Source organism: Scomber japonicus, chromosome 21 (genome assembly GCF_027409825.1).
Source record: "Scomber japonicus isolate fScoJap1 chromosome 21, fScoJap1.pri, whole genome shotgun sequence".
NCBI classification, from domain to species: Eukaryota; Metazoa; Chordata; class Actinopteri; order Scombriformes; family Scombridae; genus Scomber; species Scomber japonicus.
The window spans coordinates 10,024,742-10,050,872 of record NC_070598.1 but is presented as its reverse complement, the minus strand read 5'-3'; the positions used below and the strand labels follow the sequence as shown (position 1 = coordinate 10,050,872).

The window sequence follows — 26,131 nt, the reverse complement described above, 5'->3', positions numbered from 1 at the left end:
ACCTTTCTCTTCAGCATTCATTTTTAAATCATGTCATCAGTACAATAATGTAAAAGTCCTGCATTCATAATTCATAATGGTCAAATAATACTCAAGTGCAGTAACTGAATGTGTTGACTTGTATGAGAAATGCAGGGACATCAACAAATCCACAAATGAGTCATTGATGATTTATTAAGTTTGATTTTAATCTCATTTATCCATCAAAAATAAAGCAGCACAGGATAAAACTGTGATAGAAGAAACTCTCAGTAAAGAAACACTTTATTCAGATGGTATATTAGGCTTTAATATCCATCCATTGTTATGACACAGAAACTTAACATACATTTCCAAAATGGCTCTCTGAAAACTTTTGAGCATCCACCCAGTTTATTAAAATAAAGGTTTTCTTCATTGAGGTATAAGAGATCAATATTCAAACCTCATACTATAAATAAGTTCCTCTTTTAAAGTGTATTTTTGGGGGTCAGTGTGACCTGAAGACAGAAAACATCAGATATACTTGCAGCATCTTCAAAACTGTCTGAGATGAACTTAGTAGAAAATCACAAAGAAGCAGGTAATCCCCTTTCCAACCGCTTCTCTTCTCTCTTTAAAATCAGTTTATGATCAACATGAACATAAAATTTTAACTTTAAACTGTGAGATCAGAACAACAAATACAGGAAAATGTTTTTTTAAATATCGGACAGAGCAGCCTGTGATTGACCAGAGCTGCAAACCGAATATGGTGCTTCATTTAAATTCAAGACTTTAGCTGGTCATAATCCTCGTTGTATAAACTCTTGATCGACTCTGTGGATGTTTTGAGGGCAGATTTCAGGTTGATTATCTTTTATTTCTTTCGAGGAACCTTTTCTCCAAGAGGAACCTCCCTCAGTTTCTGTGAAGGAAAAAAAAACAATCTTTATGTTAAACATGCATGAAACTGAATCAAGCACTTTTTCCACTGTCAACCTGATTTCTACATAAACTGTTGCATAAAATATAACACTTCTGCTTTGTTGTGAAGGCACAGAGCTACATTCGGCCAGCTGACAGTCTAGTGCCTTGTTAAAGGGCACCTGTGAAGCTGAGACTCTGATCTTCCAGCACGCTACCCTTGCGCGAGGCACTAACCCTGACCTGTGTGGCGGTAAACTGATGTGTCTCACCATGAGCAGTCGATCGTAGTAAGTTTTATCATCCTCGTTCTCTCCTCTCTGCGTGTCCACCTGGTATCTCTCACAGGCTCGGATCAGCTCCTGGGCTTCGTAGATCACAGCAGGGTCCAGAGAGTGAATGTTAATCAGACTGACCAGATACTCCCTGTAGTGCTTCCTATAGAAACAACACACATCTTTTGTTAGAGACTTTATAAAACATACAATTCTCCTGTTTTTCAGTAATTATGAATACTCCGTCTTCAATACTGCTAAACTTGTACTCAATTTTTACATCTTACAACCCCCAGCCTTAACTAAATGTCTTTAACATAATCCAGACAGAGCAAAATGACCTAACAGAGAAAGAATGTGCTTGTTTTTCGAGAAGAGTCAGCAGCAGACCTCCCTCAGAGCGGCATCGAGCCAACAGGAAGGGTGAGGGATTCCCAGGAGAGAAATAAGATTAGGAGGCAACAGTAGAGTAACTTTGATGTGAAAAATTAGCTTCAAATAGATTAAAAAACAATGTGTATGAGACCTTCACATAAAAAGGGGATGTTAATGTACCCACACAACTTTTGTCTTTAGTCAAACATTTGTCTTGTAGTTGCTGTCATGCTTTCCATCTTTAGCAAACAACACTGACTTTCACAATACTGGAAATATTGAGTTGGGAGGGGGGGGCAGTTTTATTCTGAAATGTGGTTTTAAGGCAATCATGTAAACTTGTTCAACAGGTTGTAGGGTTTTTAACTGACTTCTCTTCATATTTGTTTTACCTGACAAGCTACAAGAAATGAAAAAAATTTGACTGGATTCAAAACACTTCTAAAAACTGTACCTGAATGCAATATGCATACCTTTTTATAATCATCATCTTTAATCAACTATCTGCATGAAGCAGGACCGGACAGCCGAAGTGCCCTGATGTCATTTTACCTGCTTGTTCTCTTTTTACTTTAACTTGTTCCTCACATCCACAAAGAAAGCCTCAGTTTCAGTTTTCATTCTCCTCTCAGCTAAGACAATCTATTGGCAGTATCAGCTCTGATCATGTGGTCCATTACAGTCACAGTGGGAAAAAACACTTGTGTCCATTAGTATTAGGTATCATACAGACCCGAAACTGTAAAATAAGAGCCTATCTGACCTGTGAAGACATCTAGTCTGCAGTTGGACTCTTTTCCATTTTTGTTAGGGTGCCCTTTAACTCAGCAACACACAGTTTTACCAGATTTTTCCAATATAATTTTAAAGCAATGGGGAACTCCCAGTCAAATGCCTGCTGGGGAAGACAAACAAACATTGACTGATGATTCAGACTCAGCAGCAGCTGCAGCAGCAGCATCATCAAACACTCACTCGCAGAGTCCAGCTTGGCCAGGCTGTGTTTGGATGCCGCACGGTAAATCATTCTGCTGACCTCCATCTTTCTGCTCCATCACTCCACAAGTGTCTGAGAGGAGAGAGTAGAGAATAATGACACGTCTGAGAAATGAATTTTTTTTTTGCATTTTGATTTGATTTTCATAGAACTGATGGGAAATACAAGGAAGTGATTAGAAACTTTTAAAGAAACCATTCAGCATTTCTTTTCTATGGTAGATTTAAAGATATAGAGATTAAACTGTTTGTTTATGTGGCTACAAAATACGAAGTTAGAAAGTTAAATTTAGACCAATGATGACACCAGATCTGAGTAAGCGTCTCTAGATGACCTTTTTAGTTAATGTCATCTAACTTGTGTCCAGGGTGAGGGACAATCCTGAGATGAAATATATTTTAAACTATGTTTCTTTACTTTCCTCAACGTGACTGAAAGAGAAGAAGGGAACAGATGTTTTACCAGTCTGAGCTTCATTAGGAGCATCTGTGTTGAACTCCACACCACTCCTCTGAGGAAAGACAGAAACATTAATTACTATTAGTTTAGACTTTATACTGCTGCTCACATTAAATTGGTTTCTTGACAATGAAATAACATAAATGTAATATATAAATATATATTTTGCAGAAGTTGGATATTACACAAGAAGAGTTATACTCACTTGCAGCAGGGCCTGCAGTCTGGGCGGCTCCCAGTCTCTGAGATAGAAGAGACAGTCTCGAGGGTGATGAGCATGCAGACCATTTAAGTTGCAATTAACTGTCTTACACGCAGTCTGCAACAGAGAGCAACATAAATAAAAATGCAGGCCCAAGTCAAGTCCATTTTTATTTGTAGTCAGTGAGTGCAACACTATTTAACTTGCTTTATTTGATTTAATATTTAATGTATGGACTTTGCTTCTTTCACATAATGATTTGTATTATTTTAGTGTTCTGCACCTTAACGGACAATTGTGTCCTTATTTCAGGAGCAGTGTGACAAAACCAATACTGATACAATGTGATAAGTTGTTTTATGTGCTCTCATTACATTTTACATATTCTCACTCATCTTAAAGATATATCTTGTTTTGTTGTCTATTTACTTCTCATGTTTCCTAATGTATACATTATGATTTATGTTTGTAGGGCTGCAATTTATGATTTTCTCAATTTAATTGTTTTGTCTATAAAATGTAAAGTAGTGAAACAGCACGCTTACAATTATAAAATGAGTTGAAAGTTACGTCTTAAAATATCTTTTTTTTTGTCTGAACCAACAGTCAATTAAAAATAAAATAAAATCTTCACATCTGAGAAGCTGAAACCATTTTTGCTTAAACCCCCCCAAAATACTGAAGATTAAATTTCTTTCGCTCAACTAATGTATTAATTGTTACAGCTCCAGTTGTTACTTCTCTATACCTCGTGTCTCTACTCTGTCAGTGTTCATGTACTTTATGTCTCTGAACCAAGAAAAGAAAGACAGTTCAAGTTGTGATAAAATCAAATGTGAGATGAGATGTTTCCAGGAAGGACATGTGAACAATCTGCAGGCATGGCAGAATGTAAATTAAACAGAACAGATGAGAATGATAAGTCTGCCTTTCTGCAGGTTAACTAGGTTAAATATGAGACTTTTTAAAAGACCTTTTAATCCCACATCAAATACAATTTAATTGATATTTAAAATCTGAAAAATTACATCCAAGACTTTTTTAATACAATATAGTTTCAAGGTGGAATATTCAGCTGTCTAAATGCTGTACATTAATCTGAGACATAAATAGATGAGGCAGAATAATTACACTGTGCTGAGAGATATACACTCCTAATATTAATACCAATAATGACACAAGTCTACAGTAAAAAAAAAAAACCTTCAGCAGCTCAAACTGAAACCTTTGTCAACCTTGTGGTAATTGTAGTTGTAGTTGACCTCACCTTTTGGTAGGGGTTGTTGCAGCCGCTGCAGAACTCGTACCTGCACGTGGAGCAGGTGAAGTGCATGCAGCCGCCTTTCGTCAGTGCGTACGGGAATCGGCAGTGAGGACAGGCTGTAAGATGAGAATTCAGGTAAATCCTTTTATTCAAAACTTTATTTAAAAGTTGTGATTGGTTTGTTTAGTGAAAACTACGTCTGATGCATTAGTATAATTAACTAAGTAGGGGTGAAACAGAACAAGTCTGATCTAAATTATTTTCTCTCCTGTGTCTATGACCTAAGAACAGGTAAAAAAAGAGGTTTTCCATTAATTGTTGCATGGATTAGTTAACCAAAAGAGTCAATTAGATTTAAAAAAAAAAAAAAAAAGAAAAAGAAAAAAAAAGAAAAAGAAGCTAAAAACAGGCAGAAGAAAACTGCTTTTAATCACTGAATTAGTGAGTCAGTCACAAATGAGAGATAAGCGGACACTGTGGAGGATGAGGCTGGCTGATTATATAAATAAAGGTGGTTAGGGAAAACTGAAATGAAACTTGTGGTTGTGGGTAAAATGGTGAGCCTCACTGATGCCATTGTCTCTCAGGTAGCCTGCCAGGCCCTGTTTCTGGTACTCCGGGTCATTGTCCCTCTTCCACTGCTGGAACTGCTCACAGGACAGATCCTGGTGCTGAGGCTCCCACTGCATACAAACAGAGGGTCACGTGATTAATGAGCATTTCCACCAATATTCGCTTAATTCTTTTCAATCAAATTTGAGTTGGATAAGATAAATGTAGTACTCACAGGTTTTTTGCACTGAGCACAGAAACTATTATTGCAAGCCATGCAGGTGATCTTCAACTGGTCTCCTTCATTGATAAATCCGGAGGTGCACTGAGGCAGATAGAAAGAACAAAATTATATATCCACAAGTTTGAAAGTTTGAAAATGAAAGCTGTGAGGTTAGCAGCTCCAGGCTACATAAGGCACTACTAGCATAACACACCTGAATCTCTTAAAAAACAGTGGGGTACATTTAAAATAAACTATGGTTAACTCAAAACTCAATAAAAAAGGTCTTATTTTTCAGTTGAGCATTAAAAGGGAAGCTACTTTTACAGTAGTAGTTTCTACAGGAGTTTCTTACTATATTCACTTCGATTTCGTGCCCCACTGCCAACTGTCCTCCCTTGGCACTAAATGTACTGATGTAACAACGTGTAAATAAACTACAATAAAGTTTGAAAAGCATGGCAAGTAACCTAAAGATGGAAGAGCTGATAGAGCGTCAGGGAAGAATGAGCACATTTGGATATTGTGGACAGCAGGCGACTTACATGATAGCACCACAGAAACTTTGGGTCTTTCATCAGTGTGTGCTCCGTCAGCTTTTTATGAAACAGGTTGTACACGTCAGGCTCCAGGCACTCCCGCAGCTGGATAACAACACACTGGATGTTACAAACTGCATTGTTTAAAACGAAGATAACCTGCTCCTCTAGCTACCTGTTACCTGCTAATTCAAGATTGTTGTTTATGGCTTATTACACATTTGATTTAACTTTCCCTCTGCGTACTCATAATAATAATTTCCATCTGGTATTAGCATGTGATCTGTATCAGGATATGTTATCTGCTTAGGAACATCTGATCAAAGGACTTATTTGCATTCACACCAGGGATTAATAAGTGTTCTTGTTATCTAGACACTGCCAACACTGATCAGTTCTCAACATGCAAATTTCATCAGTGGAGCTGGCAGACTTGTTGATAAACATGGTGTGTCCTCATTCACAGGATTTACTTATTTTCCCTTTGCGGCTTTTTGATGGACAGATTGAAATTACAGGGAGAGAAGAAGAGAAGAGGTGGTTGTTGTTGTTGGGTGATTTCAAAGTCGATCACGACCACGTACAGATGTGGTCTTTTTCATTTTCTCTTTATTGAGAAACAGATAGCATGTTGACAGCAGGAGCCAGATGCATAAAACTCTGTGAACATTCATGACTACAAACACATGCAAGTTATTTCCACTCCCACAATTGGAGACCTCATCCTGCCATTTTAGTATCAACATGCTGCCTGCTCCACCCGTGTTTACACCGCTCAATGAAACAAACAGCAATGAAGAAGTGCAGTTTCATTGATTGTTTTGCACCAATGATGTTCACCAAAAATTGCAGAACAGCCGCCATTATGCTTAGCCATTTCCTGTGTACTTATTGAAAATGTCTGTACAATGAATTCTTCAAATGGACGTGGACATTGTCTGCAAATATCCCATAGCAATTTTGTAATTGTCAGTAACACAATTAATGGTTAGTTTGAGCACTCATATCGAAACAGACTTTGACAGTGACAAGTGTGGTGCAGTTAAGGATAAAACAAAAATAAAATCAATAGCAAAATAAAATATAGATGCATGTTTGATTGACATTTACAGATTGCCCCAAAAAAATCACCATATCATATCACTGCCTCTGGTCTGAAGTGTGTGAAATGTGGGTATTCTGTTTTTATGAATACCTTTTTGTGAGGGAAATAGTATATTCATGCTTTGTGTGTATGCATCATTTATACATCTGGCCCCAAGTGTAAATTGGGTGTTTGAGTACTTTACACACACTTCCTGTCTCACATGAGAGAAATTAATATTAATTCTTATAGATTTTTAATGTTTTCAGTGAAAAAGCCAATCAAAACCTCTCTGAAACGTGCACAAAACAATCATTTCATGTTCTGTCAGTTCACCTGTATGTCCAGTGTGGAGAAGTAGCTGTCCAGTTGTTCGGGGTCATTGATATCTGGTTCGCTGCAGACTGGACACACCATGTCTCTGATGTGTTTGTCTCTCACAGCGATGGTGAAGTGCTGCCCGAAGCACTCGTGGCACACGGAACACTGACAGGAAGTCAGCGACTGCATCTGTAAGACCAGCGGAGAAGAGTAAGTAAACAGCTGTCAAATAAATGTTGAACTTCATAACTCTATCACTTCTTTAGTATGTTAGTTAATGAAATAAACTACTGAATAGTTTTTCTATGGTTTATAAATCAGATGTCTTCAGTCTCAACATCTCAGCGTCAACTGACAAAAGCAATAAATCAAGAATTATCAAAGTTTCATTTATTGATTGGCTATTGATTTATAACAGGACTCCAGCTATCTAGTAGAGTTGGTACTACAGCAGTTGGTAAAGTGTCCCTACAAGTCGAGTCATTGCATTTAATTCTAATTTTACTTTGCTTAACTACATCACTCAGTGTAGCTGTTTCTTTATGATATAAAAAAAGTTAGAAGTGAAATGTGAAAATTCTGCAAGATACTTCGCTTAAGATAAGACATAAAACATTTAAAGACTTTGCAGAGAGTTTGCAGTGTTGAGCTGTTTAAAAACAAAATGAAGGAAAGTATGAACCGGGTCCGCCCCTATTGTCGTCGCACCTTGCTGCGGGGGAAGATACTCAGACAGCAGGGGCACTCGTTATTAAGGAGACGCTTGATGAAATCTCTGTCGTGAGACTCTTTCACAGCTTGCACTACATCCTCAAGTGAGTACGCGATGTCCGGCTCTTGGAGCAGCGACAGGGTGAGCTCGCAGCGGCCCCAGCTGGGCAAGTCATACAGTGCAAGCAGACGCCGGCACATCCTCTGCGGGACGCAAGAAAGCACAACAAGGAATTATTAGTGAGTCAATTATAAAACGCCACACCCCAAAAGTATACAGACATGTCACACTATCGTCATCTGATACCATGTGTGAACTCTAAAGGCCCTAAAGGCAATTTTCAATGTAGAGTAACCTGTTTGTCGTGATGTTTGGGATCAATCGGTGGCTCAGGCTGATCGGTCCAGATGCGCTGGTGGAAGGGCTCTAAGACAGGGCGCTGAAGATGAGACAAAGCCCCCTTTACTTCTCCGCCACTCTGCCGCAGGGCTTCCTCACACCTGGAAACGTCCCTGAAGCCCAGAGAGTGAAGCTCTCTCATCTGCATACAGACACACACAGAAGAGAGGTAAATCAAAACATACTGTACATACAGTATATCGGATAAGTTATAATTAAGGGAAAAAATGGCCTGCCTGCCTAACATTTTTAATTTACCATCATATATGACAAAGAAAAACAGCAAACCGTTGCATTACCACTGCAAGCATGGAAGAATAACAAAAGCTCATGTTTCCATATAAAAGACATTATAAACATGCAGTATGTGTGTGTATCTCTGTATGAGCCCTTATAAGATAAGTATTGGTTGTTTCTGTTCTTCTACCCTCAGTTTAAATGTTTCCTTTGAAACACATTAACCATTGTTCAACACTCCTACGTATCATACTAGCATTCCACAGACCGTCTTAGTTCTAATTTATCTTTCAAGGTCGACGTGTCTGGAGATACTCCCCAAACTGTCTGTAAAAAGCTCCCACTCATGTACTGTCCATGCATGAAGAACAGTGAAACTCTTTTGTAAACATCTGAACCGGAGTGTTTTCTATGAATGAAATGTTGATGTCTTTGAATGTTGTCTCTGTTTGTATGTTTGCCTTGGAAAAGGGAGCATGCTCTCAATGTCCCCTCCTTGCAGAAGTAGAGGTTAACAATTTGAAAACATCATCTTGGGCTTTAAGAAGCTTGGGCAAAAGAAAAAAGCAATAAAGGCAAAAGTGTAAGATGTAGATTTTACAACAAAAACTCTTGTAGGTAGAGTACAGTTGTGAATTTTCTGACCTTAACCTGACGGTCTCTCAGCAGCTGTTTCACTGCTCGGTCAGTGTCGCCTCCTGTTGCCAACCACGCCAGCTTAGCCTCAGCTCTGGACAGCTTCACACCTTCACCTGTGACGACTGGACCGCTCTGCTCTGACTCGTCTCTGTCTCTCTCCACCGTGGGCGGCTGTGTCTCTGAATCTCCTGCTTTGTAGTTTAGCTGGACAGAGGCTGCCATGGCGCAAATTTCATCCAGCAGGTGCGGGAGCTCTGATGTCAGCCAATCACAGGGGTTGATGTTGCTGCCACCGCACATACAGACAGCGGCGTACACCTCCTCTGGGCTGACACCGCGCTTCTCTGCTTCCTAGGAATGAGAAACAGGGGGTATCATCATGTATGCCACCCTAATCACATTTTTATTTATCTGGTTTCAATCCTGGGTTTGAGTTAATACGAAATTATGTGAAAAGTTGACCTACTCTTATCTGTTGGATGAGTTGAAGTCCGTCTTCCCTCAACATCTTCTGTCTCGCCAGCTCCAGGTTAAGTCTGGGTAACGGCTGGGGCCTCACGCCTGGCTGAGGTTGATCTTTAGTGATGGATGGAGTCTGCGGGTGAGACCGCAGAACACTAAGTCCAGCAGAGTCTTTGCATGACAGGTTGCACATTTCGCACAATGAGGTGGCCTTCGTGTTGACATAGGTGCAGTGCTCGCAGGTCCACTGTGAAAAGAAGTAAGGAAAAAAATAAACAACAAATTATGTTCAATGTAAAAAATGTTTAGGTTTAGAAGCTACAGGCCACATAATGACCACACATTATGTATCTTGATCATTTTGACTTTATTCAGGGTTAATTACAATTATTATTAGTTACATTTTACATTTTAAGACCTTTTAAATTGCAAATTAAGACCTGTTTCACAATCATATCAGCCAAAGTATGAAAGTATAATGAAAACCAGGTAGGAACGAAATTAAATATCACACAAGGGAATTAACAGCTTCATTCAACACAACCCACTGTTGCACCAGTCTCACTTCTAGTTCATAGGTGTACAATGTTTCCTGCCTGCAATCAGATACAACCGTATTCAATAACTAATATAGCAGCCTACAGCAAGCAAAAGAAAAATATTTAATAAGACTTTTGTAAATTAAAACTTAAGATTCTTAAATACCCTTTAAAGCTGCAGTTGGTATGTCTTATAAAATTAACTTTTTGTCATATTTGCTAAGACTATCATTATGTAAAGACAGCATTACATGAAACTAGTAATCTGTAAAAAAAACAAAAACAAAAACAAAACAGGCTCATTTAGCCCCACCTACTGCTCCTACTGCAAATTGCCAGAGTCCACTGCGGCCGGACAAAAAGAACCAATTGGAGCCAGGATTGTGTCTGATGGACAACTGCAGCTTTTCAGTGAGAAAACTGAATTCTTAAATGACTTCAATTAACCTGATTTTACTTAGTAGGTAATTTGAGGAACGGGACAACCTATGAAAATCTTTGTGAAAAACTCTCCATTCGGTGTTCAGGTTTGTCAAAGAAGGTTTTCACTCAGCAGAAATGTTGAAACCTTAGTAGGATTGTGATATCCTACATCCCTGCAGTGTACAGATGTAGAAAGCAACAGCAAGACAAACCCTTGTTTCAGCATCAGACAGAGATCCTGGGCTGGACAGCACCGGGGCGACGGGCGGGCGAGTGGCCAGGCGAGGGCGCTCACACACCTCACAGAGGATGCTGCTGCCTTGATTCATAACTGTGCAGCTCTTACACTGCCACTCTGAGGGATCAAACACAGACACAACAACAATTAAACTGCTAGGTACAGACACTGTTTGTAACATCTCGTCAAGAATCCTGTTGCGAAACATACAGACAGGGGACAAATTAAAGGAGAAACCTGAATAAAGAGTGGAGAAACATAACAAATGCAGATGCTTCTCTGCACCAGGGGTCACAGACGGATCAAAATGCTGCAACCTGTCTTCTAACAAACACAGGTTAAAGGTTATTGCTTATCAGGCTCCACATGGTGAACACCTGAGCCCATCTGTGAATTGTTGTGCCCATATAATAACTTTAAGTCTATCAGACTGGCTAACCAGAGAGTTCCCAGAGCTCTATCTGAAATGACAGGACTTTACCCTTCAACTTTTTAATAGTTTCCCTCTTACAATCTGATTATGAAGTTCAACTGAAACCTTTTTTAAAAAATCCTCAAAAGTTTCTTATACTCCTACTTTCATTCATACTTTCTATTTCGTTTATGTAAATCTTGCCATTACTGGTGCTTTTTCCATTCCATTGAAATAAATCTTTACTCGCTTACTGTATACAGGTATCTGTATCTCACCTGTGTTTGGTGATGTAGGCACTGACAGTGGGCTCTCTTGAACGGTAGAGGCAGCTGTGGCGAGTCGAGGCCGCTCACAGGTTGTGCAAAGTACAGCTCGCATCTCGTTCACTGTAGTGCAATGAGCGCACTCCCAAGGTGACAAAGATGGACTGGAAAACAACAGAAAAGCAATTAAACTTATTTAATCTACAGCACTACAGTTCCCTGTTACAGATCATAAAGAGTTTATTTCTTACATAAAATAATGGCCCACATGTTATCACACACTAAATCTCTGAAGTGTATTATTAATTTTTGTCATGAGGTAAGAGTTTTCTTTTCTTTTTTTAGGGGAAATTATTCGAGAGAAAATAGTTGAAAGAGAGGTGGAGAGAGAGAATGGCAACTAAAAAAGGTCTGTTGACTGTAATTGAACTGGGCGAGTTGCATTCACAGTATACAGGACACGTAATAACCACAACACCACCACGACACCCCTGAAAAACCACATCTTTTCATATTGTCACACCAGCTTTGATTTGGCCACACTGCTGCCACATGAGGAAGTGAAACATTCAAGTTCCCGTTGCCCTCACCTGGATGTTTTGGCTGGTGTAATAACAGTTCGAGAGTGCCCCTTTCGGTCAGGGTGAGAGTGGAAGATCTTGTCACACTTCAGGCACAGCTTCTGGACACATGTGGAGCACTGAGCATGCACAGCGGAAAGCCCACAGATGGTACAGGTCTCTTCTGGGAGAAAAACAAAAAAAACTAAAATAAACTTTTCTGCTCATGCTGTTTTTCCCCAATTTATATCTTTGATACAACAAGGTACAAAACATGTTTATTATTAGGCATACCCTGTTTGGTGCTCTGCCTCTTGTGATTGGCTCTAGAAGGGTGACGGTGGAAGAGGTCATCGCATGCATCACAGAAAGGTTTATTGTCACATGACGGGCAAAGCAGAGACACAGTGCCACCACACAAACTGCAATGACTCGATGGAGGAGAGCCTTGAGAGAGAGAAAAAAAAGATACCAAGTGTTTTCAGACGTCTTGTTACAAACAAAAACACGCTTTTGCAATGACGAACAAAATCTAAACAACCAAACTGACCAAACTGAACTATATAAACATCAATACATGAGTATAAAACAGTTTTATCTCTTGGTTTCTTGCCCCAAATCATCAAAGCAGGTAATCAGGTGTGTTTGGCGGCTCACCTGTTGATGGTTTCAGAGGTTGTCCCTGTACGGGGACCTGAGGGGGTTTAGGTGAAGGGGACAGAACCTCGGGCTCGTCTCCATGCTTATCCTCTCCAGGCGGGATAACCACAGCATCACTCTCCAGCTGATCCTGAAGAAGCCAGAGTGAAAGTCAACACTCCTTACATTTTATACATGTAGTAGCAGTACTAGCACTAGTTTGTTTACAACATGGTAACTGGAAATGTTGGCACAGACCTGTTGGATGACAAATGGGATGATATCTTTGAAGTTTTCTAGGTGAGGATGTGTGCCCTAAACAGACGAACAAAAAAAACCCCATAGATAAGTAAGAATAAATGGAAGACGGTGAATTCCTTGCACGTAAAACAGATGTTTACAGGCATCAGATCATTTATCAGGATTAAACAAACCTTAACGAGCATGTCCACCTCTGTCCGTAAGGTCATGACCTCCAGCGTCACTGCGGTAACTTTTTCAGTATCTGGTTCACTGGCTTCGTCTGGGAAACTGAGGCCATCTACCTGCTGATTGGTGTAACCGTAGAGATAGAGGACACTTCGACCACCCTGTGGATCATTTAAATTTTAGTTCAAGAAGTTAGTTCCGCTTCATTTACACCAAAAAGTTACAGAAATTCAGCCAATGCTTAGCTCAAAGCAGAAATACATTGAAAAAACCTGTGTAAACCATTATTATCCATTTATTAAACCTTAAATCTGTGCCTTCTCAGAACAGTTTAAAAAACAACTGTTGTCAGGATTTTTCTCACCTTGACGGCGTCCACTGTGGATCTGAAGACGGGGTTATTGTGCTTGACGCTACGCCAGTATCTGGGCCTGGCGGGACAGATCAGGTTGCAACCGTACTTCTCCAGGATACTCAAGGCCTTGACCAGTCGACTCAGAGATTCCAGCGCCTAATGTAGAGAATGAGATAGTAAGTTTAGTAATGTGTGATTAATGTCCTGATGTGGATGCAGCTGATCCAGATTAACAAACAAGTTTTGTTTTTTGTTTTTTTGTTTAGTTTGATTTTTTGTTGTTCATGTTCTCAAAACAGACATATTCAACTGTACAATGCCTCACTTACATAATGCACCCTGACCCTAACTATTATACATGCACTTTTACCTATGTATTTATTGTGCCTTTATATGCACTTTTATACTGGGTTCTAGCAATGCTGAGGGTGGGAGGGTGTGTTTTTATGTATTCGTAGGTATTTTGTGTGATTTCTATGTTTGTTGTCTTTGTGCCATGTATTGTGGTATTGCTGCTCTGACATTTTAAATTTCCCCTTGGTGATTAATAAAGTAAATCAATCAATCTATCTATCAATCTATCTATCTATCTATCGCTCGATCATTCTTGTGTCATATTTGTTAAAAAAGAAAGTTAATGTCATGTAATTAAGTAACTTTTATTTATGTAAGAGATGTTTTTTTTATTATGTTCTTTAAAAAAAAAAGAAAAAAACTATATACACAACACTGAGTGAAGTGTAAACTTAATTTTTGTTGCCTTTATTTGAAAATACTTTACCATTATGTAGCATAACTTTTCATGTATGTGCACTTCTACTTTATGGTTTCAGTGTAATGATAAAAATATATTCATATTTAAAATGATAACTAATAAGCTCACGATATGTCAGGAAATAATGTCTATGTGCAAACAGTACCACCAGCTCAACCTGGATATAAAACCTTACCTCCTGTCTGTTGCGATCTGCAGTGTTGTCCCTCAGCATGGCATCCGCTGTGAAGTGCCGGTACTTCTCAGACGGAGGCAGAGGCATGCCGGCCATGGTCTGAACCTCAGCCTTCACATCCTGCGCCGAGCCTGTGGTGGAGAGGAGGGACTGGGCTCTCCTCCTCACCTCATCCATCTGGACCGATGGAGGGCTGCAGCTCATTGCTGTTGAATTGAGAGATGACAGCTTTGTAAAAAAATGAATCATTTAAATATTTTATCCAGTGCAATGTTTCTGGTTTCTTGCTTCTCAAATGTGAGGTTTCGCCTTTTCTGTTTCAATGTGATTTCAGTGGGAATTTAAGATCTTTGGGATTGTGGGTCAAACAAACCCATTTAACTGAAGGCCTCCTAAAGGACTCAATGTTAACTTTATGTTTATTGGCTTTTATGGCAGGCATAGAAACTCATCATTATTCTATTCTCATATGGTTCTGTGAAAACTCTGACCAATCATATCATTCAGTCCGAATGATATGATTGGCCGAGCGACCTGCCTGTTTTTCCCTTCCGTAAACAGTCAGTGGCGACTGACAATGACCGACAAAAGCGGACCACGGGGGAAAAGAAAACTGGTGGTGGAGGGGAAGGGAGTGCGGGGGTGGGGACATAGGAGGGAGCAGGGGTTGTTGCTGTTCAAGTTTTTTCAAAGTGCTGTGTGAAATACAAGAAAGGTAAGAGTCGCTTTAATAACCTAATGATGTATTTTATATTAATATATCAGTCAGAGGGACCAAACCACTACTTTTACTGTTATACTTTAAATACAAAAAGCTCATAATACTTATGTACTTTTACTGTAATACTTGTAAACAAAGAAATAATTAAAACTGGCAATTAAACATGTGTAAAATGACAGCAAGGAAAACTAAAAAGGTCTTGAACGTATCTTATTTAGCAGCCTGTCAGTGTCTGTAAGACCTTTCAGTCACTTCAGGTTCAATTCGTCATATGACGACATAACATGGGAAAGTCCAGGCTACTACGAACTGCTGCCAAGTGAGCAAAGAAGTCAAAAACAACACTAAAATATATACTTACGTTTCTTTACAGCGACATTGTATCTATTGAGAGTTTGTGAGGACATGAATTTCATTGTTTTGGTGTGTTTAAATGCTCAACTTAAGCTAGCAAGCAAGACAAAATAACAACAATTCACTGAAACCGAAAGTTACAGCGTTACATACCTGCTAAATTAAATCGCCTTCTTCACGAGTTTAGTCGGCTTCTTTCGACATTAACTTCGTCCTGGGAAGTCTTTGTGTTGTCAATAACATTAACGAGGTTTTAAAGGCATATCGGTGGTTTATCGTCTCGCCTAGCTGCAGAGGTTTGGTCCTTTCCCTTTCTGTGCCTGTGTGGCTGCGCAGATGAAGCTAGTTCCTTCAATGCGGAACTCGAATTTGACGTTTGTGTGCTGGATTGAATCAGGGGGAGAGACGGGCTACAATAATCTCGCGATACACTAGTTAAATATGAACCTAACCTGACCCGATTATCGCGAGAGTTCGTCCCTCCGGTTGCTCCAAGCTAGCGTCAGCTTTTCTGTTCTTCCTTCACTTCCTGCCTGATCCTTATTTTCAAAATAAAAGATGGAATTCTTTTAGCTACAAATAATTCATTAAAAAACATAGTCTGTTAGTTATGGTTGCAACTCTGGTGTTGTTTGAGCCAGTGTTTCAGTGTGTTTTTTTGAACAGACAAAAGGGTTGAACAGGTAAGGCAAGGCAAGGCAAGGCAGTTTTATTTATATAGCGCATTTCATACACAATGGCAATTCAATGTGCTTTACATAAAACAGAAAAACATGTAAAACATACAATTAACCCCCACCCCCACCCCCCCCCCCCCCCCCCCCCATAATAAAAACAAAGTACAGAAAAATAGAAAGACATAAATAAAATGATTGCAGCATAAAATAATAAATTAGCTTTAAAATCATTAAAAGGACATAGAGTGCAAATGAAAGAAATTAGCTTTAAAATCATTAAAAGGACATAGAGTGCAAAAGAAAGATTAAAATGTAAAGTGCTTTAAAAGAGCTCAATCATAAGCACAGGAGAAGAGAAGTGTTTTTAACCTGGATTTAAAAGTGTTCACTGTTGGGGCTGATTTCAGTTCTGCTGGTAGTTTGTTCCAGTTGTGTGCAGCATAACAGCTAAAAGCTGCTTCACCATGTTTAGTTTGAACTCTGGGCTCAACTATCTGACCTGAGTCAGTAGATCTCAGAGCTCTACTGGGTTTATATTCTACTAACATGTCATTCATGTATTCTGGACCTAAACCATTCAGTGATTTGTAGACCAGTAGCAGAACTTTAAAATCTATTCTATAGCTGACTGGGAGCCAGTGTAAAGACTTTAGAACTGGAGTAATGTGCTCTGATCTCTTTGTTCTGGTCAAAACTCGAGCTGCAGCGTTCTGAATGAGCTGCAGCTGTATATGTATAGGTGATTGTTCCAGTAGCGTGTTGCTCGGACAGAGAAAGCCAAGCATCCAAATGTCTCTTCTACAAGGAACAACACAGGACCTATTGGATTAATAATTTATATGCTCATCATGTATTATTTCATGTAAAATCAAAACATCTCCGTATTAACTAACTAAAGACGCCAAATGTAGTGGAGCAGAAAGTACCTTGAAACTGTACTTAAACTGTACTGCCTACTTGAGTAAATGTACTTTGCTATGCATTACCTACTACATGTAACATTGGACCATTATATAGTGTGATAGTAAACTTCTACAAACTAACTAACAAACACATTCTCTCTGCTCCCTGACAGCTACATTAAGAATTAACCACACATTTATAAATGATTGATGAGGTAGGGTGAAAATTTGGGACATCAGGTGACAATGAGACAAAAAAGGTTTTACATCTTGGGCTCTTTAAATATTTGCAGATTACTAAAGTGGGCAAAGATTTAAAAAAAACACCTGTCACAGGACTTGCAAGGTAGCCATGTGAAATATAGTGCAATGGAAAGTTGATTTTTTTCTTTTTGGTAATAAAAGTACTGCAGTTAAAAACAATGATGGTTGTTTTATTAACTGTTTGACATGTAGGCTAATGAAAATATTCTCACAATGCCCTTATGGGAAAGTGTTTTGAGTGACTATCCTATTTTAGGTCAACTTAAACAAAGAGTATGTGAGTTTTAAAAAATATGAAATCACAGCCTCAACACAAACTTATCCTCACAGCAAATGAAAAATCATCCACTGTTAGTTAATATTCTTGTCTTTAGGCCTAATCTTGCATCACGTAAGGGACGTTTGGACACAATGAGACTATATGGTTAATTAAAAAGTTTAACCACATTAACACGTGACAAAATGAATTGAATTGAAACTCACTTCGGATATTTAGATATAGATATTGTTTTTACTGATGAAGCTATACAACCTGCTGTATTCTGAGGACATTAAAGCAACTTTTGAAGTTGTAAATCGAGACAGTGGGAGGCGCAAACTGCATCCTCCCACATCAAAATCGAAAGTAAACTGGATGAGGAAATAAAAATCACACTGGCGAGACGTGGTCCTCATCTGAACCTGTATATTTCTAATTCCGGCGTATTTATTTGTCTTTAACTGGAAAAGTCTGCGTAATCATGTCGAGGGCAGCAGCACTGAAGATAAGCAGCAGCAGCGCAGTTCAGGTAAGTTAATGAAGCGATTAAATGCGCTCTGTGCAGGTAGGCCTGACATGTCTGCAGATAAATACTGAAAGACTTTACATACCAGTGGGTTTTAACAAGCTGATCGTTTCTTTCTGTTAATCATAAATGTGTTGAAATACATATTAATGTATTAGTTTACTGTAAAAGGTGCGGAAAGTCCCCCTTCTGAGAGGAAAACGAAAGTAAATGTAACATGACTCAGCAGCTGCAAACATGTTTTCGACAGTTTTCCTTCACTTTGTCCTCTTCCTCTCTTGCAGGTGGAAAACTTCCGCAAGTCTCTTTATCATGAGGTTTGTTGAGCAGCAGATGTGTTAGCCTATATTGTCATTTCATGTGTAAAATGCCACATTTCTTCAAAAACAAGCAGCTGCAACACTGAACTTGTTTTAATGCTTTTCCAGGCAGATAACCTGTTCTCCAGTCAAATCCCCTTGAAGATTGTGCAGTTGGATGCTCTGCTCAGGGTCAGCAAGTACAATATTTTAACACACAAAAGATCATTTTAAATATATTGGCTGCAACTTCCGATTATTTTCATCATCATTTCATCTGTACATTATTTTCTCAATTAATCGATCCATAAAATGTCACAAAATGGTGGAAATGACATCATCAGTTTCCTGGCACTCATGGTGAGCTCTTTGAATGTCTAGTTTTGTCCAAAATACAACCACATTAAGTCTACTGCCATAGAAGATTAAAGAAATCAGGAAATATTTACACGTGAGAAGCTGGAATTGCAGAATTTGGACATTTTTTCTTGTCCCAAACCAATTTATTGATTATCCAAAAAGTTGGCAATTAATTTAACCATTAGCACCTTCATCAGTGTCACAAACATGCAGTATAGATGCCTCTTAAACAGCATAAACACAGGTGATCCCTTTGAAGGTAACTGGTGTTACGCCCAGCAAGGCAATTAGATAAACTTATATTAATAACTAACCCATGAGATTTCTACACACATCAAATCTTAATTAGTAATCTATTCATAAATGGACACTACCGTTAAACAGTATCTTATCACTATGTAAAGGTGGGGAGGACTTGGGCAATATCCACAGGCTTGTGAAAGAGATTTTTTAGGATCTAAATCTGAATATACACTGTGGACATCAGGCAAAAAAAAAAAAATATATAGAAATGTTTCTATGTAACCACTTTCAATGTCTATGACTCCTTTTGATTTTTTTCTAACGGCTGCCCTTTAAATCTTCAATTTTATATTCAAAATCCGTGAAATGTCCACTTCATTGAGTCTTGTATTCTAACGGTGAAGCTTTACTGGTGAAATAATGATTTACATAAGTAAATAAACTATTAGACCAAGCCTAAGCCAAACCGGAGCTTAATTGGAGCGAGAGATAAGGCTCTGCTCCACCTTTTTTTTAAAATAGCCGCTCGTCGCTCCGCCCATATGCTCTGGTGCTCGTAAATGTCAACATCTTTGGATTTTTGTAGAAAAACTCCAAAGGTAGTTATAGGCAACCGAGACAAATTGGTGGACAGTCTTTTTTTAAGTTATGTTACAATCCATTCACTTATTAGCAACAGTAAGCGATTAATACACGTAAATTGCTTCACAGTTATTACATATAGCACCTTTAAGTAACTGGTCTGAGTAAGTCACCACTGCTTATCATCTCATCCTCTCTGTATTTGTTTTTCTTTCAGGATGATGCCATGAGTATCACAGACATGTCTTCACTCCAGGCTCCGCTGGACATCCCCATTCCTGACCCTCCATCCCCGGAGGACGAGGTGAGACCTGTTCATCCATCTGATTCACATCCAGAGCTTTCTGAGCACCCTTAAACAAGAAAATTCAATTTATCAGAAAAGAAAAGAAAAGAAAAGTTAGTTGCAGCCCTAGTTTATGTGAGAGTTTATCAGAAAGAACACATCTTTTAGCTGCTGTATTTTCTGCTTCTGTGGGTGTAGAAATGTCTGTCTTTACCTCTGCTGCAATAGATTTTCCTTGTATGACTGTTAAAGGTCATCACTAAATATCATTTAACTCCCCTTTAGCTACTGACAATTCATTTGGCTTGTTATTGCTGTGAAAGACAAAGAAAATGACCACCGAATAACAAAATGTGAATTGAAATGTCTACACCATTGCCCACAGTAAAAGTGACATTAGCACGGTGTCTCTTTGTGAAATAGCTGGACATGATTATCTCGTTTTGACTGTGCATTATTAATCTTTCAGGAAATGGAGACTGACAAGAACGAAGATGAGGACAAGAAAAAGAAGAAAGGTAAAGTGTGTCTTTGACAGATAGCATGTGGTTTCAGAATATAATGAATATAATGGAATTTATAGCTTACATTCTGCTCCTTCTTCCTTCAGCACCAAAATGTGGCTTCATCAAGGGGAATGAAAAGATTATGATGCTTCTGGATCGAGTGAAACCTGAGATTGTTGCTCTTCGAGAGACCATAATTGTTGTAAGTGTTGAATTCTTGACGTAAAGATTACCCTCAACAAAGTAGAGATGAAGATGTCATGAACTCACTTCTGCTCTGTTACTGTAGGTGTCCTGCTGGATTCAGTACCTCATCCCAAAAATAGAGGATGGGAATGACTTTGGTGTTGCCATTCAGGTACATTTAGATTCAAGACACACACTGCGGCATGCATGGTGACACATTTTTGACAACGCTTTTGCACCTAACAATTATTTTCATTATCAATTAATCTGTTTATTGTCTAACTCTGTTGAATCTGGTGATTAATTGATTAGGTATTTGGTCAGAAAATGATGAAAAATGTTGACCAGTCCATAGTCCAAACCCAAAGATATTTAGTTTATCGTCACAGAAGACTAAACAAACCAGAAAATATTCACATTTAAGAATGACTCAAAATGATTAATCAGTTATCAAAATAGTTGGTGATTCGTTTTCGGTCAATCGAACATCTAGCATCGATTAATCAACTAATTGTAGCAGCTCTAGTTTATTGGAGGCCAATAACTTTTCTTTAAATGCAGGAGAAAATCTTGGAGAGAATCACTGCAGTAAAGACCAAAGTGGATGGTTTTCAGACCAACATCAACAAGTAAGGCTGAATACAGACTCACACAATGTGGACACTTCTCACCTGGCTGACATCATTAATGCTCCTGGAACTGAATCAATAAAACCATCTCTGTTCAAACAGGTACTTCTCAGAGAGAGGAGATGCTGTTGGCAAAGCTTCCAAGGAAACTCATGTGGTGAGTGTTCATCTTCATGCCACAAATCAATTGAATGTATCATTACAGATACATTTAATCATGTTCTCTTTATTTCCAGATGGACTATCGCTCACTTGTCCATGACAAGGACGAGGCTATCTACTCTGAAATCAGGGTGATTGTTCTCGACATCCGTGGATTCTACGTAAGTCACACTAGTCAACTGATAATATATTTGCCACCATGATGTTGTACAATGTTTTAATCACTTTTCTACTTGTTGGTTTCAGGCTGAACTTTATGATATCATCAGCAAGAATCTTGAGAAGGTGACCAATCCAAAAGGAGAGGAGAAGCCTTCCATGTATTGAGCCTGGAGGGACGAGGAGGTAAAATATGTCAACAGTTATTGGAATGAAACCATATAAGAAGTTTACAGGGAAAAATCAGTTTGGTGGAGCTGTTAACAATTCATAGACATTAACAATGTGTTGTATTTTAAAAGCTTGTTATATTATCCATTGTGTAGAATCTTCATCTCAGAACTGAAGCTGTGTGATGGGTCTTTCAGTGTTCTGTGTGTTTATCTGATTACAGGTGATCTGGAGGTACAGGGACAGATTCTTCTATCCTCTGCCTTAAAGCGCTTTTTTTCACATGGTGGATTCAACACAAATCAACTCTTCTCTTCAGTCTTCTGCATCTATACATTAATCAGTTCCATTTCTCAATTTTGCTTCTTCAGCTGAGATAGAAAAAAAGTTATAAAAAAAATGGGTCAAAGTTTTATTGTTTCTGTTGTGTGTGTGATGACACTTTGACTTTGTCCCAACACTTGCACTAAAATGTATCTTTGTGTGCTTCATTGTTTGTTTAGGAGTTCTCAGAAATAGAAAAGACAATAAAGAAAACTGTTTTTATATTGAGTGAGATTCTCATTTATTTGTAACAAAACCTGTTTTTTTTGTCATGTGTGATTCATGATACAGTTTTATCTTTTTAGTAAAACAAATACTCAATTAGGAATTTTATAACAAAAATATTTTCCACTCCAGTGATCAACGGGGAGGAACGATAATGACATAATTAACTAAGGTACACAACGTAGGAAAGGCATAACACAAAACAGCTTCAGCATCCAGTGATGATCCTCCTCATCTCATACTTCAGGGCCTTCTCCTCCAGGTATGAGCTGCAGAGTGGAAAGAATGAAGAAGAAATGGGAAATTAGGGATACTGAGGAAGTCTGATGTTCTATATTTTTCTTACTATCAACAAATCTTGTGCAGAACCAAACCAGCTCATCTACTAACTACTGGTATTGTATGCTGATTCAAAGCCTTATATATCTTTGTTGGCAATAAGAAAAACATAGAAAATCACCACTTATCCTTTAACCCTAACAGGTCATGTGGAGGTATTTAATACAAATGTGAGGCTATAAAATTCATCTACAGTTAACAAATATAGAGATGATTTGCATACCATAGTGATGTTATTGCCATTGAGCAGAATCTGATCCAGTTTGGTTATCCTCCTTCCCTCTGGTGTGATTTCACTGAAACAAAGATATATAAAAATACATTACTCAACAGAAAAGTCAGTAGATGGCTTCAGGACTTACTGGAAAAAACAGTGGTACTTACAATTCTGTCACATCCTCTAAGACCATGTCTAAAACATCAAGTTAAGGAAGAGATCTGGGACAATATTTTGAGCAATCGGTAAAATCACACGTGTTTTTTTACGTAAAGGATACTGACAAAGTCATCAAACCCCAGCAGGGTGCCGACGATTTCTTTGTCGGTTTTCATGACGATGTGAATCCGAGAGCCGATACATTTGTCCACCAGCTCTGAAAAATGAAAATGAAAGTGGAATAAGATGAGATAATGTAGTTTTTCTGACACTTTTCATGGTGGTCATTTGTTTTGTTTTTTTACAATCATATAACATAAAGTAAAGGAATAAAAACTATGGGAGAACAAAAACAAAGAACCAATTAAAAGACACAAATCCAGACTGCACACAAGAGAAATAAGGATGATAAAAATGTTTAGAAAATGTAAATAAAGTAAAAACAATAAAAATATAAAATAAATAAATAAAATAATAAAATACATAAGTAAAATAAGAGAATACAAGAAAAGGTTTATTAAAAGTTAGAGTAAAGGTCAAAATAGATATTAAGACTAGTAAAATGAAATACAAGAGAATAAAATCAGTACGATGAAATTTCGAGAGCCAATACATTTGTCCATAAGCTCCGAAAAATGAAAAAGAAAATGAAATGACGCTTTTCATGGTGGTTATTGGAAACTAAATAGACTATGTTTAATAAAACCTAGACTAAGACTTGGTTAAAAGAAGAGAAAAAAGATAGAAAAAACATGAATAAAATCGATAAGAAAATTAAACTTACAGAATGATAATAATAAAAATAATAATAATAGCTCAGCTTATTTTCTTGGTAGTTATATTTAAGAGGAAACGTTTAGGTGTCACATGTTTAATATCTACATTGCCAATTTCTAATTGAGAATCTATCTCCTACTTTGAGCTGTCCGTACGCAGAAAATATTTATTTGCATGTAAATTGAATTTAGTGTCTCGTAAACAACTAAATAATACGAATAAATCTGTATCTCGTTAATCATCACAGCAGTGTTAGCAGCTACCTGCTAGCCTTAACTAACGACATATTACTAATAATCTTAACTTCAGTCCACAACAAAGTATCGCCAGCGAGTCCTGGCTGTTTTATCTGCTTCATCACTCGTTTCTGAAAATATAAATATAAAGTTATTAAAGATTTACACACCGAGTGGGAGCAACTGTGAGGGGTTTGTAGTTGGAGTAGCCGCCATGATGTTCAACCTATTGACTGAAAGACCAGTCACGACCAATCGAAAAGGAGTACGGCGGTAATCAGAGAAAAGCAGTCAAACCCGAATCAATCGTGCAGCATCACCAGTGGCGATTTCAGACTCTTTTTATGGGTGTCTGTTAGAGATGGGACAAACACGTATGTTACAGGTTAAATGGTTTTATTAACAGGTCTAATGTAGTTTGGATAGTTCTGTCAATAATGTTGTCTTTCCCTTGGAGTTAATTAACTATCTTAGGGTCCTCTCTGTAGAAATCTGATTGGTTCTGAACCATTATTATTATACCTACATCATAGTAGACCACTCTACTATATATGAATCTTGTTGTAATTTACGTTATCCAGTAATATGAGTAATTTAGAAGGGGGTTTGAACACTTGCAGAGCATTGTATGTCAAATTCTCATTAGGAGCTGAGCCCCCCTAAAGGTCTGATCCTAGAATCGCCCCTGAGCATCACCAATTGGTGTATTGTTGTGCTAATTAAAATTTTAAAGTTACAATAAAAACATAAAATGTAAAAAACTAGATTACATTTTGAATTCTACATTATAATATTATATATAGTACAATTGTGGTATGTACTGCCACCTATAAAACATGGTGATTACTGGATCATCAGTGTTTCCATAAAAGAGAATTCAAATTAAACATTCAGAACGAGTTATTCTCTGTTCTTGGCAGTATATTTGAGCTGCTGTATTCATATTTGAGACATTTTATGACCCAGACAACATATCCTCTATTGTAAACTCTTCACAGGATTCAAACTGTCAGTGTATCATGATGGGGTAAGCCCTGTGTTCATAGTGGATGAAACTGATCTAGGCCTATAACAAGCCCACCTATAATGTATGATAATGTATTCTCTCTGATTCCACCCTACATCCAAGTGCATCACAGGTGCACTAGGGTGTGGATAGACTTCAATCTGCACCAGTCTGCTGGATTCACAAAAATGAGGCCCTAAGACTGACTAATAAGAACAGAATCAAAAAAGTCTCTGCAGACTGATCTGAGCCTGTGGTTTGTGTTTGTTAATGTTAATCTTCATGTGCAACTACTTCACATGATCAACTCTACATTTACAATGTGATCGATATGTTTTAAGTCATTCCATGGTTTATAGCTGCACATCACATAACTGCTTCGCTGCTTAACAAGTATGAATGAATGAACTTGTGACCGCAGACCCCACAGTGTTGGGGAGGTCCGCGTGCTGCAGTCAGGGGCTTCAATCGAGCTCCACGTGATGGCGCGTGGTGCTCTGGTTAATGACGTAATTCTTTGACTGGCACCAAGAGTCAAAGTCAAGATAGTTGGTTGCTGTTTTCTGTCATGTGCAGGGGTTGACTAAAGTAACTAAGCACATTTACTCAAGTACAGTTTCGAGGTACTTTCCTTCTACTTACTTTACGATTATCTTTATTACATATTTTTGACTATTATTGTTCTTATTGTTTTTGTACTTATTATTTATTGTTCTTTATTCTTTTCTTACTGCTGCTCTTGTAAAACTGTTTTGTGTAGTATCAGAGTTTTGTTTTTTCCTTTCCCATTAATGATTTCATGAGCCCTCTTATTTAGGTTGGAAACCACTGAACTAAACTAATAACTAATATTATACGTTTGCGTTGCTCTATTAGTACTTTTACTTAAGTAAAGTATCTGAGCTCTCCTTCAACTACTGATATCATGATATGTTTGTTTTTTGCTTTGTTTGAATGATGAATGATATTTGAAACTAGCTCCACCTCCAGCAGCTACAACAGTAACATGCTGCTTACACACATATGCCTCAGTATTAATAATCTAATGATGTCATATATAATAATTTATCAGTCAGAGGGACCAAACCACTACTTTTACTGTAATAGCCCTTTCACTACCCTTCTC

The 26,131-nt window shown here is 38.1% G+C and overlaps 3 protein-coding genes across 4 annotated transcripts; 1 reads left to right on the top strand and 2 right to left on the bottom strand.

Annotated features, from left to right (window-relative positions):
* Positions 1–167: 167 nt before the first annotated feature.
* On the bottom strand, positions 168–15,844 carry LOC128382269 (E3 ubiquitin-protein ligase RNF31-like). Of its 2 annotated transcripts, none has more exons than XM_053342265.1 (24): positions 15,665–15,844; positions 14,437–14,642; positions 13,496–13,642; positions 13,137–13,292; positions 12,961–13,017; positions 12,721–12,853; positions 12,358–12,510; positions 12,094–12,247; positions 11,516–11,667; positions 10,800–10,942; positions 9,630–9,872; positions 9,170–9,514; positions 8,244–8,429; positions 7,885–8,091; positions 7,192–7,365; positions 5,778–5,876; positions 5,245–5,334; positions 5,026–5,140; positions 4,461–4,573; positions 3,197–3,310; positions 2,995–3,043; positions 2,511–2,604; positions 1,158–1,323; positions 168–886 (listed from the first exon to the last, which is right to left on the bottom strand). In XM_053342265.1, the coding sequence occupies exons 2-24, from the start codon at positions 14,638–14,640 to the stop codon at positions 839–841; spliced, it is 3,342 nt and encodes a 1,113-aa protein (XP_053198240.1). In that variant the 5' UTR covers positions 14,641–14,642; positions 15,665–15,844; the 3' UTR covers positions 168–838. The 2 variants fall into 2 exon arrangements, with proteins under 2 accessions (XP_053198240.1, XP_053198241.1); XM_053342266.1 differs by having other exon boundaries at positions 9,630–9,758.
* A 2,130-nt stretch (positions 15,845–17,974) lies between these two features.
* Positions 17,975–22,274, top strand: psme2 (proteasome activator subunit 2). The gene is made up of 12 exons (XM_053342279.1): positions 17,975–18,142; positions 18,424–18,456; positions 18,568–18,630; positions 19,841–19,927; positions 20,379–20,427; positions 20,520–20,617; positions 20,705–20,773; positions 21,163–21,230; positions 21,333–21,387; positions 21,467–21,553; positions 21,639–21,737; positions 21,946–22,274. The coding sequence occupies exons 1-11, from the start codon at positions 18,095–18,097 to the stop codon at positions 21,717–21,719; spliced, it is 738 nt and encodes a 245-aa protein (XP_053198254.1). The 5' UTR covers positions 17,975–18,094; the 3' UTR covers positions 21,720–21,737; positions 21,946–22,274.
* Positions 22,263–24,238, bottom strand: lsm5 (LSM5 homolog, U6 small nuclear RNA and mRNA degradation associated). The gene is made up of 5 exons (XM_053342282.1): positions 24,170–24,238; positions 23,108–23,203; positions 22,995–23,022; positions 22,834–22,906; positions 22,263–22,540 (listed from the first exon to the last, which is right to left on the bottom strand). The coding sequence occupies exons 1-5, from the start codon at positions 24,213–24,215 to the stop codon at positions 22,508–22,510; spliced, it is 276 nt and encodes a 91-aa protein (XP_053198257.1). The 5' UTR covers positions 24,216–24,238; the 3' UTR covers positions 22,263–22,507.
* Positions 24,239–26,131: the final 1,893 nt, after the last annotated feature.